A 24,253-nucleotide genomic window follows, 5' to 3' on the forward strand; every position below is an offset into this window, starting at 1 on the left:
CACACACACACACACACACACACACACACACGAATGCATAGGATACCCCTCCCTTGGGAGAACATGTTTGAGTTTTGGCAGAAATCATTGCAGACAGAATGGTCTGGCTGGGAATTTCAATCTGTGGAGAAGTCCAGGAATTTCATCAGGTGGGAATAGTGGAGACAAATTTATTTCAATAGTTTTCAAATCAGAGAAAAAGAACGGGGTCCACTCTGTGCTGTTCTCTTTTGCAGCCAGGCAGAGGGAGTGCCCCCAGAGCCCCAACACCACCAAGCCTGCCTTCCTGAGGCTCTCGGATTGCCTGCTGACCAACTACACGAAGGGCGTGAGGCCTGTGAGGGACTGGAGGAAGCCGACCACCGTGTTTATTGACGTCATCGTCTATGCCATCCTCAGCGTGGTAAGCGCTCGGCCCCCACCTGCGACACCCCCTACTCTGAGGTGGACCTTTGGGGGTGGAGTGACATTTATGGGAGAATATGTCGCCCCTGAGCAGCACTGTGGCCCCCACGTACCCATGGTACCTGACGTCTGGAATCTAGGACTGCACTTGGGAGGGAGAGGGTCCCATGAGCAAGTTGTCCAGATCTGAAAACCTGGCCGTGTCCTGTGATTCTGTCAAACCACCACAACCAATGGGTTACTCTTTCATTTCTGAAATATTATTTTCAAGTTATTAGATGTTTATTCTTAAATGGTAGACAATCCCAAATAAAGCAGATGATCCAATTAAGGTTTTACCTGTCATTAGGCTATTACATTTGCTACTTGTCACTCTGTAAGACAAAGCTTCTGAAATGTGTCATGCAGATGACATGGGAGTGAATCCAGTGAACCATGCTGGACCTGCTAAGTCCCCTCAGGCTGTCTATTCATCCCAGTGTCCCACACTAGAGTCACTGTGGACCGTGGAGAAGCCAGGAGGCTGGGAGTGTGGTCTGTGACCTCTGTGGAGTTAAGCTCCTGTCTCAACGGATCACTTTATATAATAATTGTGTATGTAATTCTCAACATTAACGTTGTTGCTAAATGCCATCGAGTTGTAGAAGGCTCATAGCAACCCTATGAATGAAAGACTTGAACACTTGTATAACTTTCGTTTCTCCAATAGATAGCATTTTAACTACTGCCCTCTGTAAATGCAGGAGTGTCAAGACTGTGTCCTGTCTATTTCTATGAGTGTGGTGACTTACACAGGTTTCTGGTACATGGTGGATGTCACTACAGGATTGTCAGAGAATTAGCTAATCTATCCATTGACCAGTTGACCCAATGGTGTACAATGGTCAACCCAGGGAGGTGTGAAATGCCCAGTAGGGGAGATAGGACATTGGGCAGGGAGGAAGAAGATGGCAATGGCAGAGAGGCAGATAAGCAGAGACATCTGTTAGGCTTGGGTGAACTGACTTTACAGTTTCTACTATAATTGACTTGCTCATCTTGATGTGCTCTGAGATCAAAGCATTTTAGAACATCTTTGGAAAGAATCACAGTCAACTGGTTACTATAGTTGTTTTGAGAAGAGAATGTGGGAGCCATGTACGGAGAGAAAAATGATTCATTTTCCACTCTGTTTTGCCTGTACCTCTTTATTTCATACCAGGCACGTGTATATACAAAATACAGTATAACATGTATGTCTTCATTATTATCTCTTACTATGATTTCTGATAACAGTATGTGAGATGAAGCCTCACTGTTTTTGCTGTAAGAACACCTTGGTTGTGCTTAATGCACCACAGACTTGTTTGTTCTACGGGGTATTAAATACGTTTCACCAACACCACAATTCAAAGGGATCAATTTTGTCATCCTTTTTCACTGTCCAACTTTCAACCACATAATAAGCAAATGAAAATCCCATGGCTTGGATCAAGCATACCTTAATCTTTAAACTGACCTCCTTACTCAGGAGGGGCCAGGCTTTGGGAAAAGACATGGCACTGGGAAATGCAGAAAGAAATGTATTGAAAGAGAGGAAGACCAGAACAAGATGAGTTGACACAGGTGACTGTAATCATGGACTTGATCATGAAGTTGGCCCAGGAGAGAGCAAGGGTCTGATCTATTATTCAGAGGGTTGCTGTGAATTGTAGTCAGCTCAACTGCATCTAAAAACCATATTGTGATTCCTAGCTAGGGCACCCATGGGCAAACACCACCTGTCTCTCAGTGGGGATTTGTTTATTGCTATGATGCTGAACAAGTTTAAATGGAGCTCTCAGACTAAGAGGAGGAAGAAAGGTCTAATGATTGGCTGCCAAAAATCAAGCAATGGAAACCCAGTGGATCCCAGTGGGCTGACTCATAATCAAACATAGACAAGATGCAGGGCCAGGTGGCATTTTGCTCCAAGGTACATGAGGTCGTCAGAAATTGGAGGGCTGGCTCAATGCCAACTAGTAATTGTGTAATCTTACATTTTATTGTGCTGTATCAATCATACATACTTATTTATATATGATTTATATAAATTCTAAAAGAAATAATTGTGTTTCTTCCTAGACACTCATTCACTCATTGCCTTTGATCTAGATCTGACTCAGAACAAGTTTTCAAATCACACTGGATTTTCATAGGCACACCTGAGTAAAAGATCAATTTTTCTTGGCTTTCCAGGAAACTTCAGCTGAGCGTGTCCCAGTCCCTCTGAGGAGGGACAGTGGAGACACTGTACTCTCCCAAGGGAGCAGGGATACAAAGATATAGCTCCCGTGGGGATATGTATCAGTGAGATGGGCGTCCAGCACACGTGGTCACCTGAGTTGATCTCTCTTCCTTTTTACAGGACGAGAAGAATCAGGTGTTGACCACCTACATCTGGTACCGGCAGGTGAGCAGATCAGTCCATCTCCTGGCATTGGAGTTTATTTATCCAGACAGAATTCCTCTGCCAGCAGGAAGTTGGGAATCTCAGGGTTTGGTGAGAGGCACTCTCAGTGCCAGATCCAGGAGTCAAGACCCTTTGACCTCAGGACTGGAGATAGACGGAAGCCTGACTGACGCCCCTGGAGGAGAATCTCTAAAGCTTCTGCTGCTGGGTTTCTCATCGAGTTCCAGACAAGGAATTGATACCAAGGGCACAGAATAGACACGGGCCCTGCCTGCAGTGAGTGCACAGACGAGGGCAGGCAAAGACTTGCAAAGAGATAATTGAAATGCAACAGCGCAGCATGTCCAGTGGGGACAACGCACAAGCAACGGGGGTGCAGAGCAGGCACAGGTGGGAATCGGGGACCTGACACCTTTCCTGGAGGAGAGAACTGACAGAAGCCTTGGTTACATCCCTATGAATAATGAGGCAAAGAAGTCAGGCATTGCAGCAGGGAAGGGGAGTGTAGGCCAAGATGTAGAGGTTTCAATAGGATTTACATATGCACACCCCCAAGAAGTTATCTAAAACACTCAGCTTTTAGATAAAGGAGTCAGAGCATCAGGAAGGATGAAACACCTTTCCTCCCTAGGAGAGGCTACCTCTGTCTATATGGCAGGGAGTATGTGAATTACTGAGTTGGGGGCCTCTGAGTTATTGATCAGGAACTCAGTGGCCTAGTGCATCATGTGTTGTGCTGCTAACTGAAAGATCAGAAGTTTGAATCCACCAGCTACTCTGAGGGAGAAAGACGGGCAATTTTCCTTCCACAAAGATTTACGAATGTGGAAACCCAATGGGCAATCACCGTGCATCAGGGTCCACTCAGCAGGAACGGGTGGACTGGGTGCCTCGGCTCAGTCACTGCTCTGTGATTGAGTGACACCCAGGTTTTCCCAGGGCGCCTCCTTTGGCTTGGGCACTGCAGGGTGAAAGTAATAGGAGTTAAACTGGCCTCTGTCTTGGACGTGGGGTTTCCTGTGACCATGCTTACTCCTCCCCTAGTGCTGGATTGATGAGTTTCTGCAGTGGAACCCCGAGGACTTTGACAATGTCACCAAGTTGTCCATCCCCACTGACAGCATCTGGGTCCCGGATATTCTCATCAATGAGTTGTGAGTATTCTCATCCCATGCTGGGTGGCCAGCTGAGCTAAAGGCTGAAGCAGGTGACGGGGCTGGAGCAGGTGGTGGGAGACAAGATCCCTGCCTCTGCATTTGAGATGTTCCATCTACATGTGCAGAGCTACAGCAGAAGGTGACCCAAGTTCTCCTTCATCATTTCTCCCTTTTGTTTTCCTTTTGAAAACTCCTTATCCACTATGCCTGATGTTAAAACTAGAAGCTCTTGGTCCAGGAGTCCCCTGTTGCAGGGAAATGGAAGCCCATGAGTGAGTTCATCCTGACCTGTAACACATGAACCAGACACACAACTGACTTGACTGGGTTTCCTGGGGTGCAAATTGCATGGGAGGAGATTCCTTCCTCAAAACAAGACAGCTGTATTTTTTTAAAAAAGTCAATGGGCCACTTAACCATCACAGCCTGGTCACAGAGGAGGTTTGGAGCTCAAATCTCTCAAGTTACACAAGTGTTCGACCAGCCACGACCCCAACCTGCCTTTACTCCCAGAGCCAATGCTGTCTTACTTGGTCCCATTCATCACACCTTCTTGAAGTTCCTTCAGGCTCCATTGCTTGGGCTACTGAGTTCACAGCTGGGGAAGTTGGCAGAAGTGACTGGGAAACAGAAGGTGGAAAGGGTTCATTCCTAATACTTTCTGCACTGTCCAATCCCAGGGGGCATTACTAACATTGCTTTATAGGTGACTGGAGGAGTTCTGGGACACTCACTTCTGCCTGAATCTCTAGTTTAAACTGAAATAGCTTCAGACTTGGCTTCTCCGCCATGAGCCTATTTCCACAGGAATCAGCAGGCTGTAGACCCCAAACCTCACCCGCTTTGTGCCTCATTGGTTGTGGGGAGAGGGTAAGAATAAAAAGTCAACAAGAGTGGAATGAGATCTTACGGGACAATTCTGGTGGCATAATCCACAGGGAGTCGCACTCCTACCCCAAAGGTGGCACCTCTCTGGCTGTTCAAATCCACCAGCAGCTCCTTGGGAGAAAGATGGACAATCTCCTCCTGTGTGATTTACAGCCCTGGAAACCCAAGGGAGGGTCAGCTATGTGTCAACTCTGATATGAGGACAATGAGTTTTCTAAGAGACCTTTCTGACCTCCCCCAGTTCTTTTCAATGATTTCTCTACTTCCTTTTCCCTTCAGAGTTGACTATTTATATTTCACAAGGATTTCTGGGGATAGGAAGAAAAGAGAAGCCAGAAGTGGGACGGCGCTCAAGGCTCTGCCCTCTCACCAAGTGGGCCCTTCTGTCTGAGCTATGATCCCAGAAGCCACTGTGTCCAGCCTCAGGGGGCAACAGTGTGGGGACAGCTGAGCACCCACCCCAAGACCTGTGGTTTGAGGCTTTAAGTGTCTTGTCCTGCCTTTCTGCAGCTGTGGTGCAAGAATCAGAAAAGAAAAAAAAAATAAGAAACAGCTTCTATTGCTTTGAAAGTAGTCATGACAGTGGCAAGAAAAGCTATGAAAGGTAGACAGGAAAGTTGGAAACATTGGAGCCAGACAGAATTAGCCACGTTGTTCTACTGCCTAAACTCTCTTTGCATTATTTTCTCTGCTGGGCTTCCCTGCAGACACCTTCAGACCCCCAGGATTAGCTCAAGAGGCTCCTTCCTGAGTCTCCAATCTGACCTCTCTTTCCCTGGCCAGTGTGGATGTGGGGAAGTCTCCAAATATCCCGTACGTGTACGTGCAGCAAGATGGTAGTGTCCACAACTATAAGCCCCTCCAGGTGGTGACCTCCTGCAGCCTCGACATCTACAACTTCCCCTTCGACGTTCAGAATTGCTCCCTGACCTTCACCAGCTGGCTGCACACCAGTGAGTAAAAGAGCTTCAGGGGTGGGGGTGCTGTGTGGGGGCTCCGCTGGACATCCCGGTGAGGAGCATGGATGCCTTTGCATCTAACCAGTTGTTGTTAGCTGAAATTGGCATGTCTCTTGGTGACCCCGTATACACCAGAACTAAACGTTGCTAAGTCCTGAAGCATCTTGACTGTCAGTCATTTGAGCCTATTATTTTGGCTATTGTAGAATGCCATTGGGAATGCTGATAGTGTAATCAGGAAAGCATTGCACCACTAACCCAAATGTTAACTTACCAGCAGTTCCTCCAGAGAAAGATGAGCAATCTCTTTCTGTGAGATTTACAGTCTTAGAATACCCACCGGAGGGTCAGCAATGAGTTGGTTCCAATCCGACAGCAATGGGTTGAGTTTTTTTGTGTTGTGTCTTCTGACCTAGGGGGAATACAATGCCATCTCCTGGCATTTTATCAGGCAATGTTCTACTATGATATGTATGGGTTTTGGTTGGCTAGTTAACAGTTTTAGTTTACTTGGTTCCACAGTCAACACTCTCAGTAACAGCAGCCAGGAAATCAAGAGATGAACTGCATTGGGAAAATCAGCTGTGAGGGACTTCTCAAGAGTACTAAAGAGCAACAATGTCAGGCTGGAGACTAAGATGAGCCTGATCCCGGCTATATAGTTTTTGCAATTACATGCTATGCATTGGAGAGTTGGACAGTGAATAGGGATGATAGAAAGAGAATCGATGCCTTGAAGCTGTGGAGCTGGAGAAGAGTGTTGAATATACCATGGACTCTAGGAGAACAAAGAGGTTTGTCCTGGAGAGGGTGAAACCAGAATGCTCCTCGGAGTCAAGGATTCTGAATCTTCATCTGACATACTTTGGGCATGTTGCAAGGAGGGACTGGTCCTTGGAGAGAGACATTATGTTTGGGAGGGTGGAGGGATGGCGAAGGAGAGGAAACCCCTCGATGAGATGGATCGATTCTGTGGCTGAAGTGGTGGGAATGAATGTGTTTGAGACTGCAAGGTTGGCACAGGATAGAACGGCATTTAGGGCTCTTGTACATAGGGTCTCTATGAGTCGCAAGCGACTTGATGGCGCATAACAATAAACAACAACAATTTCTGGAAATAGATCACCAGTCCTTTCTTGTGATTCTTAGTCGTAGAAGCTCTGCTGTACCTGTTCAGTGTGGGGATGCTGTTGGCATTACTTATAGCATTATAATAACATGCAAACATAAGCATGCAAACACAACAATATGCAAGCAAAAAAAACCCAAACACACCTAAAATCATATAACAAACTGACAGGCAGAGGTGGTTAACCAACTTACTTAACACCTGTTTTCTTGAGGTTGCCGAGCCTCTCTGTTTCCTCATCCTCCTCAGGGAGTTGGTACTGATGCCCATGCACTCACCCAAGTCATCAGGATTTAATAAGAAATGTGAGGAGCAATCTGTTTCCACAACCACAAACAGGGTCTGACACTCAAAGTTTCTCAAACCTACCCACTTTAACCATCTTCCCTGCCACCCCCCTAATTCAAGCCAGCCTCATCTCTTGCCTATTTTTTTTCAATAACCTCTAACTTCCATATTCATTTTCTTCCCTCACAGTAGCCAGAGAGATCTTATTATAATGCAAATCTGATCAGATCACTCTCTGTTAAACCCTTGATGGCTTCCCAGCACTCCTGGGATACCATCCAAACCCAAGAGCTGGGCAGTAGGGCCCTGCCGCCACCCACCACCCCAGCCTCAGCTGTGCACACTCCCCACAGCCTGCTCCAGCCAACTCTTGGCCGTTGCAGACTGAAAACTTGCTTTTCTTTCCTCTTCTCACATGTTTATTTCTCCTCTAGGAGACCTTGCCCCCTCCAATTTCTCTCTTCCCCTTCTCTCAAGTTATTTCTAGTCTGGCCAACTCTCTTAGATTGGATTCTCTAGAAGAAGACCAGTGAAATTTAAACAGCTTCTATCTATCTATATCTATCTATCTATCTATCTATCTATCTATCTATCTATCTATCTATCTATCTATCTCTTTATATCAAAGAAGTTACTTACTTGCAGAACCCGGCAAGTCTCAAGCCCAAGTATCAGATGACAGTCTAGAGGCTTCTCTTGACCCATGTTGTTACAGAGTCTGATGAACCCAAGCCAAGCAGGTCAGACAGCAGGCTGACATGTAAGGATGTCAAATCCAAGATCAACAAGCAATATGGCAGGCAAGCGAGAAGATGATGAGATAGATGCAGGATCAACCTTCTAATCACAGCATAGCAAGCAGTGATTCAGGGATATCACCTCCTGGTCCCAAGACTGGGCCATCCCCGCTACTAATGTTCTCCTTCCCACCTCTATCACACTTGTAAGTACTTGTTCAATGTCTGCATCTCTACTAGATATAAACTTAGTAGATATCTCATCGCTACATCTCTACTAGATTTTCTGACTCACTTTGGATCCCTAACATAGTACTTGGCACAAAGGGTACAGCTGGGCAAATTCAATTCTGATTGAGGAAATTGAATCCTAGCTGTTCACGACTGGTTCAGTGACCTTCCTCTAAAAAGTACCTTCCAGCTCTAGTGACTTAGAGGTAAGGAACTGCACAGCCAACCCCAAAGTATGTGGCTCAAATCCACCAGCTGCTCTGCAGGATAAAGATGGGTGATCTCCTGTGTGACTGACTGCTTCTGAAAACCCACTGGAGAGGCAGCTATGGACTGCTTCCTACTCAAGAGTACACAACAATAACATTTTCATTCCTATTTTATTCTTCAATTAACTTTAAATTACAGGGATAATAATAATTTTCTTGAGCAAAAACCATAATTAAGACTATAGTTGCCTTTGACCTCTGGCTTCAATCCCAAGCTCTTCACCAAGAGCTTGGCCACACCAAGTGTTAGCCACGTTGACTGGTATAAACTTCTTACAGTGTGTTCTTCCAGGTCCTTCTCTGTGAATTTCTATTTCCAGATGTATCTCAGTGCATAAACACACATGTGCACACCCCGACCTGTGGGAATTGTATGGACATTGTTTTATGAGGTTTTTCTCTTACTTAAGTGTATCATTTTGTGTGTACTATGATAGACTGCTGCTTGCTTTATTTAACTCAACACGAGATCTGGGATATGTTTCTATGTTATCATCCCCATCAATTTTAACTGCTATTAAATCAGTCACAATAATATGCTGAGCATTTTCCTAATTAACAGACGGTTCAATCTTGCCCAATGTTCTGCTGTAATGGATACCCTCTGTATTTCCAGGTGTGGATGCATGTCTGCTTCTCCAGCACAAATACAGGGAAGCAGAACTTTGAGGAATTTGCTTATTTTCTGAAGGCACCTTTAAGGACAGGAAATTCTACTAAGGCAAAGATGGAGAATATTCACTTCCATGATGGGCAATTCATGGACTGTCAAAAGAGCAAACATCTTTGTCTCGGAAAAAGTGCAACCAGAGTGCTCCTTGGAGGCAAAGAGGGTGAAGCTTTGTCCTTCATACTCTGGATGTGTAGCTAGGTGAGGTTACCTCTTGGAAGAGTTTATCATACTTGGAAATTGGAGAATCAGCAAAGGAGAGAAAGACCCTCAGTGAGGTGGATTGACATGTTAACTTCAGCAATGGGCTCTAGTGTGTCTGGGATGGTGGGGCTGGCACAGGATAGAGCAGGGTTCAGGTCAGCTGTTCCCAGGGTCACAATGAGTCGTACGCAACTCAATGGCACCTAACAACAACAACAACAACAATAGGGAACCCAAGCAAGGTGTTCAGAAGGGGTGTGTTGTGTATGTGTGTGAGAGAAAAACACATAGAGACACCAACAAAAACATAGACACAAAGAGAAATAGAAGGCTTTCTGGGCTATGCTTTGTGTGGGCCTTTGCATTTTGCCAGATGTTTTCACTGAAGGCTTCATCTGTCCTCAGTACAGCCCCACAAGGCAGGTATGATGTGTAACATTGCTCTTTATATGTGTATATATATGATAAATACACCTAATGTAAGATTTTTCAGGACGACTTAAAACCTCTCAGGGAATTACAACAATGGTGACAGAAAGTCAGTATTTCTAGTTCTTTTTCTTTTTTTAAAAAAATTATTTGTTTATACCATCATTCATTTTTACACAATTTCATTCATATATATTTTGTTTCATGCAATAATTTCTGTATATTGCATTTTATATCATTAATTACTATGGATTGATTCATTTTATAGCTGAGGAAACTGAGGGTGAATATTAAAAGCTGAGACCTGAACTCTCACCTGACATCAAAGCCCTTGATTGTTCCTCCATCTCCTACTCCTTCCAACCCCCACCCCTGTTCCACTGTTAAGGTCTGGCCTGCAGCTGCGACTAGATACTCAAACTAATTTACTTCTTTGCTTTCTCAGTCAAAGACATCAACATGTCCCTGTGGCGCAAACCGGAGAAGGTGAAGTATGACCGGAGTGTCTTCATGAACCAGGGCGAGTGGGAGCTCTTGGGGGTCCTGACGCAGTTCCAGGAGTTCAGCATCGAAGGCAGCGAGTGCTACGCTGAAATGAAGTTCTATGTGAGTGGGCCTGGGAGGGAATGTGGGTAAAGTGATGAATAATGCTCACTAGCCTTCCCCTCCCCCTCACCAGGTAAACATCAGAATAAAACCAAACCAAGAACACAGCTGAGGAATTGATTCTCATCCCACAGGACTGAGTAAAAATAGCCTCTAGAGTTTCCCCAAATAGTAATGTTTATGGGAGCAGATCGTCACTTCTCTCTCCATAAAGCAGCTAGTAAGTTCAGAGTACTGACCTTGCAGGTAACAACCAAGCACCTAACCCCTACCCCACCAGTAGTCTCTGGTAGTCTGAACTACTCAATTCATTGCTGTGAGTCAGGACCAACCAGCCCAGTATATAACCAGCAGTTATCTATCACACAGGAGGAGACTGCTCACCTTCTCTCTCTGAGCAGCTAGTTATTAGGACCACCAGGAAGATACCCGCTTAGGGCTAGTATCTCAGCTCCCCTAGGACTACAGCGCCAAGAGCTGCTCAGGTGGCCTTATGTGTTGTTGGTAGGAGCCATTGAGTTGACACGGACTCCTGGTGATGCTATGAGCAACATATCTGAACCTGGCCTATTCCCCCGCCATCCTCACAATCTCTGATATGCTCCTGTCCACTGTTACAGTCACTGTGTCAATCCATCTGTTAGGGGTCTTGCTCTGACTTTCCGTCTCTCCCAGCGTGCTGCACTTTCCCACGGGCTGGGCCCTCTTGACAACATGCCCAAAGGATGTGAAACTAGGTTTCACCGTCCTTGCCTTCCAGGAGTATCCTGGTTGTGCTTTCTCCAAGACAGACCTGTTTATTCTTTGGCAGTCCATGGGATAGTCAGCATTCTTCTCCAGCACTACAATCCAAAGGCATCTGTTCTTCTTCTGTCATCCTTGTTCATTGTCCAACTTTCAAATACATATGAAGTAGTTGAAAAGACCTTGGTTTCTTTAGCTCTTTCCCAACCCTGAAATTACACAAATCCCCCTGGAGCTTCAACAAAGTGTATAGAGAAACCTCAGCTGACTGTCCCTTCACCTATCCTGAACTGCAACAAATCTTTCCAATAGCCTGAATCCAGAAGCAGACAATGGGGCTGTCCTGTTCTCTGGGCAACCTAGGCTGACAGCTCTTGCAAACGGGGGAGTGTGGAACAGGAGTGGCTTTGGGGTGCAGGGTCTGTCTGCTCTCCCGTCCCAGGTGGTCATCCGCCGGCGGCCCCTCTTCTATGCGGTCAGCCTCCTTCTGCCCAGCATCTTCCTCATGGTCATGGACATCGTGGGCTTCTACCTGCCCCCGGACAGCGGAGAAAGGGTCTCCTTCAAGATCACACTCCTCCTGGGCTACTCCGTCTTCCTGATCATTGTGTCAGACACCTTGCCAGCCACAGCCATCGGCACGCCCCTCATCGGTGAGACCCCTCCTGGGGGCGGAGCCCAGTGTGGCAAAGGGGACACCCTGCCCACTCCCTGCGTGTCTCTTCCCTGGTGTGTACAGGTGTCTACTTCGTCGTGTGCATGGCTCTGCTGGTGATAAGCTTGGCTGAGACCATCTTCATTGTGCGGCTAGTGCACAAGCAAGACCTGCAGCAGCCGGTGCCCGCCTGGCTGCGGCGCCTGGTTCTGGAGAGGATCACGGTGCTGCTCTGCCTGGGGGACCAGGCCGCTTCCCCACGGCTCTCCGCCTCCAATCAAGCCCCCAACATCAATGACTGCTCAGGTGAGAGCGGGACAGCTGGGACAACCAGGAGTGTAGTGTCCACCTCTCCCCTGGATCTAGAGCTGCTGGAGTCGTGTGTGTGTGTGTGTGTGTGTGTGTGTGTGATGCTGAAAAGCTTATGTTGTGGTGGTGGTTGTTAGGTGCCAAGGCAAGTACAACTCATAGCGACCCTGTGAACAACAGATCTGAATTCTGTCCTTTCATGGGTCATCCTCACAATCTCTGACACACACAAGCCCATTGCTGCAGTCACTGTGTCAGTCCACCTGGTTGAGGGTCTCCCTCTCTATCACCACCCCTTCACCCTCTCGAGCATGATATCTCTCTTTAAAGAATAACCTACATTAGAAACTTGCCTAAAGTATGCGAGATGAAGCTTCATCACCTTTGCCTCCAAGGAACACTCTGGCTGCACCTTCTCCAAGACATTCCTGTTTGTTCTTTTGACAGTCCATTGGATTCAGTACTTCTCTCCATCACCACAGCTCAAAGGCATCAACTCTTCTTCTGTCACCCTTACTCATTGCCCAGCTCTCAGATGCATAGCAAGTGACTGAAAAGACCATGCTCTGAATCAGATGCACACCAATCCTCACACTGACATGACTGCTCCTCATAATTTGGAGAGGCCCCTGATTACAGACTAGAGGAGCCTCAGGAGGGCCTAGGATTGGGTTCTGTCCTGTACAAGACACCCCCCACAGTCAGCCTCGGTGGGTGGGACCAGTCTGGACTCTCATATCAGTTTCCATCTGCTCACTGGCCAGCTGTGGAAAAAGGCAGGACAGAAAGCCCAGAAGCTGAGATCACCGGGCTGAGGGGCTCCTCTCTGAGATGGATCCATAAATCAAGGATCAACTTGTCATGGAGTCCAGGCCGGCTCATGGCCACCTCATGTGTTACAGAGCCAAATCGCTCCCCAAGGTTCCCTAGGCTGTAATCTTTAGGAAAACAAGTCCCACGAAGCCACTGTTGTTATTTAGTGGTGTTGAGTTGCCTCCAACACACAGTGACCCTGTGAAGAATGGAACAAACTTACACCCAGTCCTGACCCATTCTTACAGTCTCCGCTGGGCCTAGGCATGTTGTTAAAATCACTGCATCACTCTATCTTGTTGAGGGTCTTCCTTTCTTCCACTAGAGCCACTGGGAGGGCTCAAACCACCAACCTTTAGGTTAGCAGTCCACTATAAAACACTTCAACCTCCCAGTGACTTTACCTCCCAAAGTTAAATATGCAGCCACAATTTCTAAAACCTCTGAACAGTTCAAAGACCAGGCCCCATAGAAATTCAAACACCTGTGAGATGGAAAAGGTAAGTCCAGAGAGACAGTGCATCAGAATCTCTAGCTTCCAGAGTATGTAAAGAAGCTCTGGTCGTTTAGTGGTAAAGAGGGGTGCTGCCAACCCAGAGGCACGTGGTTCAAATCCACCAGCCACTCCCTGGGAGAAAGACAGCCAATCTCCTCCCAGGTAATATACTGTCTCTGAAAGCCCACTGGAGTTTTCAGAGTTATGAGTCAAATCTGACTCAACAGTACACAACAATAGCAAAAAGAACACGCTGGAGAGTCAGCAATGAGCTGGTTTTGACTGGACTGTGCACAACCACAACTTCTGTTTTGGTAGGATGGCATGCATAGGAATCAAGTAGATTACATCTGTGGAAAGACTAGGTGGAGAAGCTCAATATCAGCAGTGAAAACCAGGCCGGGTGCTGATTTGTGGGACAGACCAACTACTCATATGCAAGTTCAAGCTGAAGTTGAGGAAAATTAAATCAAGTCCATGGGAACCAAGATTTGATCTTAAGTCTATCTCACTCGAATTTCAAAACCATCTCAGGAACAGGTTTGAGGCCTTGAGCACCAACGGGTGTAGGCCTAACGAGCTCTGGGAGGATATCAAGAAAATCGTCCATGAAGAATTCAAAAAATCATTACAAAGGCTGAAAAAGAAGAAAAGACCAAGATGGATGTCAGATGAGACTCTGAATATTGCATTAAAGCGCCAAGAAGCCAAAGCTAAAGGAAGAAACCAAGAAATCAAAGAACTAAACAGAAAATTGTAAAAGGCAGCCCAGGACGACAAAGCAAGATACTATAATGAAATGTGCAGAGAGCTGGAGTCAGAAAATCAAAAGGGCGGGACTCACTCAGCGTTTCTTAAGCTGAAGGAGCTGAAAAACAACTTCAAGGCCACAGGTGGCAATACATAAGCATACTTTGGGTAGAATGTTAAATGATCCAGGAAGTATCAAGAGAAGATGGAAGGAATACACAGTCATTGTATCAGAAGGAATTGGCTGACACAGAAGAATTTCATGAAATGACATATGAGCAAGAGCCTATGGTGATGAAGGAGGAAGTTCAAATTGCTCTAAAGGAATTGGCAAAAAACAAGGCTCCAGGAATTGATGGCATACCATTTGACATACTTCAACAGACAGACACTGCCCTGTATGTGCTAAGTTTGCCAAGAAATCTGGAGAACAGCCAGCTGGCCCACTGACTGGAAAAGATCGATATTTGTTCCCATTCCAAAGAAAGGTGACCTAACAGAGTACGGGAATTATTGAACAATATCATTGATATCACATGCAAGCAAGATTCTGCTGAAGATTATCCAAAAATGTTTGGAACAATATGTCAACAGAGAACAGCCAGATGTACAGGCTGGATTTAGAAGAGGTCGTGGTACTAGGGATATTATAGTTAATGTTAGATGGATCTTGGCAGAAAGCAAAGAATACCAGAAGAATGTCTATCTGTGCTTCATTGACTATGCAAAGGCTTTTGACTGTGTGGATCACAACAAGCTGTGGCTGACTCTGAGAAGAATGGGAATCCCAGAACATTTGATTGTGCTAATGCGAAACCTATACTTGGACCAAGAGGCAGTCATCAGAACAGAGCAAGGAGACACTGCATGGTTCAAAATCAAGAAGGGGGTGTGTAAGTGATATATTCTGTCTCCATACCGAGACACTGGGCTGTACGAAGAGGAATGTGGCATCAGGATTGGTGGAAGAGTCATCAACAACCTGCGTTATACAGATGACACAACCCTGCTCACTGAAACTGAGGAGGGCCTGAAGCGCTTGCTACAGAAGGTCAAGGACTGCAGCCACCAATATGGATTGAAGCTCAACATCAAGAAAACTAAGATCCTCACCACTGGCCCAATTGGCAGCATCAGTATGGATGGTGAAGAGATTGAGATAGTTAACAGTTTTAGTTTGCTTGACTCCACAATCAACACTCTTGGTACCAGCAGCCAGGAAATCAAGAGATGAATTGCATTGGGAAAGTCAGCTGTGAGGGACCTCTCAAAAGTACAGAAGAGTAACAACATCAGGCTGGAGCCTAAGGTGTACCTGATCCACGCTGTAGTCTTCGCAATTATGTGCTAGGCATCAGAGAGTTGGACAGTGAATAGGGTTGATAGAAAGAGAATTGATGCCTTTGAGCTGTGGTGCTGGAGAAGAGTGTTGAGTATACCATGGACTGCTAGGAGAACAAACAGGTTTGTCCTGGAGAAGGTAAAGCCGAATGCTCCTTGGAGTCAAGGATTCTGAAGCTTCGTCTGACATACTTTGGGCATGTTGCAAGGAGAGAGCAGCCCTTGGAGAGGGATATCATGTTTGGCAGAGTGAAGGGGCAGCAAAGGAGAGGAAGACCTTCGATGAGATGGATTGATTCTGTGACTGGAGTGGTGGGAATAAGCGTATTTGAGATGGCTAGGTTGGCACAGGATAGAACAGCGTTTAGAGCTCTTGTACATAGGGTCGCTATGAGTCGCAAACAACTCGATGGCCCATAACAAAAACAACAATAGCAAGTGATTTGTTGGTTGATTTGCTGAGCACTTTGGCCAGGTGAGTGCAAAGCACTTTCATGCATTACCGTGGTCATGGTCACCCAATTGGATTTTCTGTTGTTCTCATTTTACAAGTGAATAATTAGAGCCAGGGGCTAATGGCTTGCCTGAAGTCATAGAGCACTTGACTAAACTCCTGCTTTTAACCACCAGCTTTTGCTACTTTCACCCTTTTCCTGGCTAGGGCCAGGCCTGTCCCATGAAACAGTTAGTCTATCTAAGTCCCTCTTATCACGAGCTAGTCAGCAAAACGAGACAGCCTACAGCTTCTGGTTAAGTTCACAGCTCACCTGGTAAAGGCAGTCTAATCTGAAGGTGAGTTTTCTGGGGGGCAGGGACCACTGGCCAGCCTCCTGAAGTATAAGATGTAGTAAAGAGGGCATGAGAGAGGGAGTTCAGTTTCCAGGGTGTGCATGGCCTCACCATTAAGCCACTTAACTTCTCTGAACTTTAGCTTCTTCATATAAAAAGTAGGAATAGTAACCACCTTAATTACACTTTTCTTATGGGGCTGTAATGAAGCTAAAATAAGAATATATAATTTCTGGGGGAAATCCACAGGTTTATAAAACTGAATACACCAAATTTATGATGTTGATGATCTGGGGAGGAAGCAGAGGATGTCACTACGGAGGAATATACAGGTCTATAACTGAAAACGGGTAGGAGCTTTATTTCTTCAGGCTACACTAACCTGGTAATTCAAATCCACCAGCAGTTTCAAGGGAGAAAGATAGGCAATTTTCTCCTGCGTGATTTACAGCCTCTAAAAACCCGCTGGAGGCTCAGCTATGAGTTGGTTCTGATTCAACAGCAATGACAGAGGGTGTGTTTGTTCAAGTCGGATGGTAGATATACAAATCTATAATGTAATTCTTTATTTATTTTAGAGCAGAAATTTTTCATAATAAAAATTCTATGGGCTGTAGGTCCAGAGAGAGCAGTAGTGATTCAGTGGTGGAATTCTCCCTTTCCAAGAGGAGACCAGGCCCAGTTCCGAGCCAATGCACGTCACACTCAGCCACCCTCCACCTGTCAGTGTGGGCTCGCATGTGGTTAACAGCACAGGCTTCAGTGAAGCTTCCAGACTAAGATGAACAAGGAAGGAAGTTGTGGCAATCTGCTTCCAAAAACCAGCCAGTGAAAACCCAGTGGATGACAATAGTCTGGTCTTTAGCTGATGGCACAGGACCGAGCAGAGCTGCTGGGTCATCAAGAGCCAGGGCTGACTGGATGGCAGCTAACGACGACATAAAATGACATAAAAGCAGAGTCAAGGCCTCTTGCCAATGCCTCCTTCTTGTTCCAGCCATGGGAAACCACTGCAGCCACCCAGGAGGACCCCAGGACTTTGACAAGTCCCCGAGGGACAGAGGCAGCCCTCCCCCACCACCCAGGGAGGCCTCGCTGGCCGTTCGGGGGCTGCTGCACGAGCTGTCCACCATCCGCCACTTTCTGGAGAAGCGGGATGAGAGCCGAGAGGTGGCCCGGGACTGGCTGCGCGTGGGCTCTGTGCTAGACAGGCTGCTCTTCCGCATCTACCTGCTGGCCGTGCTGGCCTACAGCATCACGCTGGTCACACTCTGGTCCATCTGGCAGTATTCCTGAGTGGGCACAGCCCAGGAGGAGGTAGGTGTGGGGCTGGCTAGGATGGTGTGCAGGACTTCTGCTCAGGTCCTTCAGGGTCCGGGGGACACTAGGGACATTTCTTCCCATCTCCTCACCTTAGTTTGCAAGATGCAAATCTGTCGCTCATAGGGTCACAAGGAGGAGTCATAATTGACTCCACAGGACCTCACAACAAGAACAACTAGTTTGTTCTGTTTGTAAATTCTGTATCAGTCTCAGGTGGCCTAGTGGGTAAAGGCATTGCACTGCCAACACACAGCCAGGTGATTCAAATCCACCAGCTGCTCTGTGAGAGAAAGATGCACAGTCTCCTCCTGTGTGATTTACAGCCTCTGAAAACCTGCTGGAGGATCAGCTGTGAATTAATCGGTTCCAATTTGACAGTGCATAACAACATTTATATCTCTGCATCTGTCTGTTTCTCTCTCTCTAGATATATAGAAATAGAGACAGATACAGATATAGATAGATATATATTACATTTTCAACTGAAGTATGCATATCAAAATAGGACCCATTCAATAGTTTCTACACATAGTATTCAAATATAGTCTTCCCATTGTATCAACATTCTTATTCTTTCTGTCTTACTTACTCCATCCCATAACCTTATTCTCACAGTGCCCACTATGCTTGAGGATATTTGCTGATCATTTCAGGGGCCTTCTTAAGATGCATGTGTAGTCCTTCCCCTGACCTGATTCCAGTGCCTGCTCTTCTCAGTAATCTAGACTCAGGGATCCTTCCCCCAAGAACTTGGTGTTTAAAAGTCTTCCATCCCTTTCCCATAAGCCTCAGTTCCCCTAACACTTCCTTAAATAAGGAGTATTGGAATTCTGCTCAACTCTCCCTCCTTGTTTTCAGATGGAAGGCAAAACCAGCTCTACTCTGTGCCCCTGATAGCTCTGCATTTGGTCCATCCAGACCTCTGATGTCTTCTCTCCTTCTTCACTTCACCTGTGGCCACGCCCCTCAGCATTCCTGCCTCCACCATCAGATGGCAGGGATGGTGCTGTAATAAAATGTGACAAAGCTGTGTGCACTTTCCTTGACTTCTTGTCTTCAGTTTTGAGAAAAGCCTAGGTGGGTAGAAGAGGAAGTTTACAGTTACAAGTAGAAATGAGGTTTAGGAATTATCTGTGGCTTCCATTGTCTGGTGCTCCCCAGTGTACCAGGGAATTCTTATTGTTTGCTGTCAAGTCAGAACAGCCCACAGCTGACCCTCCAGCAGGTTTTCAGAAGTAGTTAATTACACAGGAGCAGACTGCCCATCTTTCTCCCATGCAGCAGCTGGTGGATTTGACATGCCTTTAGGTTGGCAGCCCAATTCTTTACCACCATGGCACCAGAGTACCAAGGAATGGGAGCTGGTAAAATGGGGCTGTCCTGAAGCACGGCAGTGGGATTTAAAGTATGCAATACTGGACCAGGCCATTTAGCAGGAGGGGGATACGCAGTCCTCTGATACCCTAGAAAGATGATGGAGAGGGAGTACATAATCTTTTGTCTGGTTTCCTGATGATTGAGTGAAGCAGGAAGCCCACTCGCTGCCTACAAGCAACTACCCAGCTGAGCCCTAAAAGGAGCCTGCAAAGGAGACAGGAATATCAGCACCATGGCCAGCACCCACTGACTTGGAAAAAGACCAAGGCTTGATTTACTACTTAGCAGCCACAAGAAAGCAAGAGAACAAGGGTGGCCAAATCTTCCTCCTCATATACTGGTTCCCCCTCTTCGGCTAATGAGGCCTGCACCACTTCTGTCACATGGAGCAAGTCTGGAGGGAAGGAAAGTCAGAAGCCCCTTGGGCCACCGCCTGCCTCATCCCCCTCAGTGTAGGGTCAGCTTCCCTCCAGCTTCCTCTCTCTCCTTCTATTTTTACCCCTTTCCTTGTCTTGAGCACCTGTCACTTTGAGGAAGACGTGGAAGAGTCATGTGCCATCGAGTGAGAATATTGCCAGGCTAAAAGGAAACAGACCCAAAGTCATACAGGATAAATGAGTCCTAGCAGTTCCACAGCCTCCACAGAGCTTATTGTGGGAAGCCTGAACCCATATCTTCCCACACACCCTACAATTCTAGCTGGTGGACAATCCCAGAGTCTAGAGAGGGGACTGAAAGGCTAAGGACACCGACTTCTCTTGGCTTCTTCTCACTCCAGCTTCTCCAACGTGCCCCAAAAACTCATTAGATAGAATGAATTTTCACCTGCTACCTCCACCTCAGACATTTGTACTTTTGATATTAGTTAAAACGGGACCAATCACCCCTGGCCTGGACTTGGTTTTGACTTATTGCCAGCTTGTAGGACAGAGCAGAGCTGCCTCACAGCATTTCTGGGACTGTCAGCCTTTATGGAAGCAGACGGCCTCATCTTTCTTCCATGGGCTTGGTGGGTTCAAACCACTGACCTTTTAGGTTATCAGCCTGACTTTTAACCTACAGTGCCATCAGGACTCTGTGATAGGTGCCCTGCATCTATCTTGCTTTGCTGATGAATCAGGGTTTCCCGGTAAAGTGCAGCAAATGGAGGAGATGGAGATTGGCCTCACTCACAAGTGTTGTCTTCTGATGAGGAGGACTGGACTGAAGAAAAAGACAGTTCATCTAACCTCAGGGTGGCCCCTACTTGTCCACACCTTGGTCTTGTCTTGGGGCCAACAGCTACCTCATTCTATTAGAGTCCTGGCTGGGCCAGTCATGCTATTAGGTGACGATCATTTCTCAATTCACGGCCATGGAAAGGTGGACAGTCTGGGCCTGTCAACACACCACTGGTCATTAAGTGGGTGGTTATTGACAAAGTGTCCAACCAGAGAGCTAGTAAGACACTAATCAACCTATTGATTCCTCATCTCCCCCTCCCCACCCTTCGTCCACAATCAATGGTGCGACAGAGCCCAGCATTGAGGCCGCCAATTAACCACCTCGTGAGTGAGCCGCTACATGTAACATCTCCTGCTCCACTAGCCACGTCCAATCAGCACATCGATCCAGCATCCAGTCTGTCTTGCCCAGACTTGGGAAACTGAGGCAAAGGCAGAGGACCTCCCCTGAGCATCCACTCTAATAACACCCAGTCCACTGGTGCTGACCTTAGTCTTCCCTCAAGGAGACCTTGACTCTGCCTGACGGCTGAGGGTTGAGGGCACCCAGAAGTGCCTTCCCACTTATTATGACTCCTGGAACCGGCCATGTTGGCTCACTTCATGTTCAGCCATAAATAGAAAGAGGAAACCAGAAACAACCCATATCAGCACCTCTCAGAGTTTGCTGGTTCTCCTCCTCTCTGTCAGATTACTTGACAAGCAGGGTAAGTATTTGTGGGTGCCATGGTGCCTGCCTCCTAGTCTGTAGTAACAACTGTGATATGCTCTCCTCAGACTATAAAATTGAAAAAGGCTTCTGATGCTACAGGAAGGTGCTAAGGGGTTGGGAGATCAACAGATGGGAGCTATTTCTAGTCTATAAGGTGAAAAATTGTGGAATTGTCCACTCTAGTAAGTTTGTGCATCCTCTGCTTAGTGGTTCATCTGATGCTGCCCCCATCACCTACACGCTTACTCCACCTCCTTCCTTGTTCTACAGGGAGGACTCCCAGTTCTGATCTCTGCTCCTCCACTCAGCATTCCCAAGCCTGTCATCACTACTAAAAATATTCCACTGCAAATTTGGAAAATGCCCAGCCTGAATTCCTCAAGCTCTCTGAACCCCTAGACTTTACTGCTCCACTCATGAACCTTGTGGTGCAGTTGTGAAACCCTCAGCTGGTAACTGAAAGGTTAGTGGTTCAAACTTACTCAGTGGTGCTGAGGAAGAAAGACCTGGTGATCCCCTGTATTGATTATATCCTAGAAAACCTCCAGGGCAAGTCTCCTGTGTCTCATGTGGTTACTAAGAGTAAAAAAAAAAAAACCTCAAGGTCACCTAAAAAGAAAAGTAACACAGCCCCACGCCCTGCATTCTGCTGTGGGCTTCCCTTTGGTTAGGTGTCTAATGTGCCACCATTTCTATGAATACATGTATTCATTAGGGAAGCAGAGAGTACCAGAGGAATGTCTACCTGTGTTTCATTGACTATGTAAAGGCATTTGACTGTGGATCACAACAAACTATGGCTGAATCTGAGAAGAATGGGAATCCTAGAACACTTGATTATGCTTATGAAAAACCCACACTTAAACCAGGAGGCAGTTATCAGAACAGAGCAAGGAAACATGCATGGCTCAAACTTGGAATGAGTGTACACCAGAAATGTGTCCTATCTCTATAACTTTTCAATCTATATACAGAACAGATTATTCAGGAGACTGGGATCTATGAGGGAAAACGTGTCATCAGGGTAAGAAGAAGACTCATCAACAATCTGGGTTATTCAGGTGACACAACCCTGTTTCCTGAAAGGACCCGAAGCGCTTGCTGTAGAAGGTCAAAGAGTACAGCCTTCAGTAAGAATTGAAGCTCAAAATCAAGAAAACAAAGAATCTCACCACTGGGCCAATTGGCAGCATCATGATAGATGGTGAAAAGATTGAGATTAAGGACTTTAGTTTCCGTGGCTCCACAATCAGCACTCTTCTAGGTACCAGCAGCCAGGAAATTAAAAGATGAATTGCATTGGGAAAGTCAGCTGTCAGAGACCTCTCCAAAGTACTGAAGACCACAATGTCAGTCTGGAGACTAAGGTGCACCTGATCCTGACCATAGTCTTTGCAATTACTTGCTATGCATCAGAAAATTGGACAATGACTAGGGATGACAGAAGGAGAATTGATGCCTTTGAGCTGTGATGCTGGAGAAAAGTATTGAATATAAAATGGACTGCTAGGAGAACAAACAGGTTCGTCCTGGAGAAGGTGAAACCAGGCTTGGAGGCAAGGATTCTGATGTTTTGTCTGACATACTTTGAACATGTTGCAAGGAGGGACCAGTCCTTGGAGAGGAACGTCATGAGTGGGAGGCTGGAGGGACAGTGCAGGAGAGGAAGACTCTTGATGAGATGGATTGATTTAGTGACTGGAGTAATGGGAGTAGGTGTGTCAGAGACAAGAAGATTGGTGTAGGACAGGGCAGGGTTTATGGCTGTTGTACAAAGGGTTGCTGTGAGTCACAGGTGACTTGGCAGCACATAACAACAACAACAATACTCAGTGGGGAGTCCTGGTGGCCTAGTGGGGAGAGACTTGTTCGGTTAACCTAAAGGCAGGGTCTCTCTGGCAGTTCCAATCTACCAGTGACTCCACAGGAAAAAAAGATGGGCAATTTCTTCCCATGAGATTTACAACCTCTGAAAACCAGCTGTAGAGTCAGTCAGCTATGAGTTGGTTTAGACTCAAGAGGGCACGCAGTTCAAGGCCACCAGCTGCTCAGCGGGAGAAGGGCGCCTCTGAAAACCATGTATGTATTTGCTGCTTCTGAAAACCCGCTGGAGGTCAGCAACTCGCCTGCACATTAATTACAACTACTAGTGACACAGTCTGCAGTGAATTTCACTGCTAACCAAAAGGCAACTGGAATCCACCAGTGGCTCGGAAGGAGAAAGATGGGCAGCGTCCTCCTGTTAGATTTTACCACCTCAGACACCAAAAAGTCGCTAGGAGTTGGACGTGATGGCAGTGAATGACAGATCTACTTTTAAAGATTCAAATTTAATAGTTACATGCTCTCGAAAGTGTGTGACATGTATTTTATCATAACAATAACATTTTTTAAAAAGCCTCAGCCCACAGCCACAATCGCTGCTCAGGACGGTGACCCGGAGGGTGGGGGTGGGGGTGTCCAATCTGCAGGCGAGTTTAGGGTTAGTTTCCCCCGATTTCTGTGCGCAGCAGAGAGGAGGCGAAGCCGCCCGCTGTGGGTGAGTGGAGGGGCAGAGCATGTGGAGGGGTGTGGCTCGGCATTCATAAGCCAGATCCTCCTCGCGCCCCCACCTCCCCCAGCCTCTGAATCAATACATTTTGAATCTAATCTAATAACAGAGATTTAACGAGGGGATAATGCGAGTGGAGCGGCCAGGCGCTTTGTCTCTTCTTTCATGCCGCAGCTGGGGCCCATTATCTGGGGACAATGCCCCACGCTAATCGCTCGCTCTCTCCTCCCGAGTGTTTGGGGAGGGGCGGTGGGCGAGAGAGGGCAGCTCCTCCCCTGATTGGAGGGGAGGGGAGGGGAGGGGAAGGGGCGGAGGGGGAAGTTGAGAAGGGTCGGCACAGGCTCCCACGCAATTGTCTTTGACCTGCCATCAGCTCGCTGGCCGTCTCCCCCCACCCCCACACCGCTCCCTGACCAGGGGAGGGGGTAACAGTACGCGCAAACAGCAGATAATTAATAATCAGCTGCAGCACCCATGCCCGGGGTTTGAGTGGGGGGCCCCCCACCCCTTTTTCTCTAACTTGGTCCTCTATAATTTCAGGTTTCTCATTGAGGTCTGTGATTGGCCAGCTCTGACTGGCATGGTTAGAGAATTAAACCCTGGTTTTAGAGACCCAGAATATCCTTTTCTGAAACAGAATGCAGCTCCAAGCTTCTGTCTTTTGCTGGGGCCGTATCCAGGGCTTGGCCTGCAGGGGGCGGTGTGCGTGACAGTAGAGAAAGGACTAATAAGGACGTCCTGGTGAGCTCTCATGCTAGCCTAGTCCC

General features: G+C 46.9%; 1 protein-coding gene across 1 annotated transcript in view; it reads left to right on the forward strand.

Annotated features, from left to right (window-relative positions):
- The window catches only part of HTR3A (5-hydroxytryptamine (serotonin) receptor 3A, ionotropic), a 20,499-nt gene extending 2,803 nt beyond the window's left edge, over positions 1–17,696 (forward strand). Inside the window, exons 2-9 of the mRNA XM_006890793.1 lie at positions 237–403; positions 2,792–2,836; positions 3,881–3,990; positions 5,665–5,834; positions 10,243–10,403; positions 11,590–11,800; positions 11,887–12,108; positions 17,298–17,696. Of these exons, the coding sequence (XP_006890855.1) occupies positions 237–403; positions 2,792–2,836; positions 3,881–3,990; positions 5,665–5,834; positions 10,243–10,403; positions 11,590–11,800; positions 11,887–12,108; positions 17,298–17,596 (1,385 nt within the window). The 3' untranslated portion in view covers positions 17,597–17,696. The remainder of the gene's footprint in view (positions 1–236; positions 404–2,791; positions 2,837–3,880; positions 3,991–5,664; positions 5,835–10,242; positions 10,404–11,589; positions 11,801–11,886; positions 12,109–17,297) is intronic.
- The last annotated feature ends 6,557 nt before the right edge of the window (positions 17,697–24,253 follow it).

The sequence above is a fragment of the Elephantulus edwardii genome, unplaced genomic scaffold (genome assembly GCF_000299155.1).
Source record: "Elephantulus edwardii isolate Elephantulus edwardi_28Jun2011 unplaced genomic scaffold, EleEdw1.0 scaffold00093, whole genome shotgun sequence".
Lineage (NCBI taxonomy): Eukaryota > Metazoa > Chordata > Mammalia > Macroscelidea > Macroscelididae > Elephantulus > Elephantulus edwardii.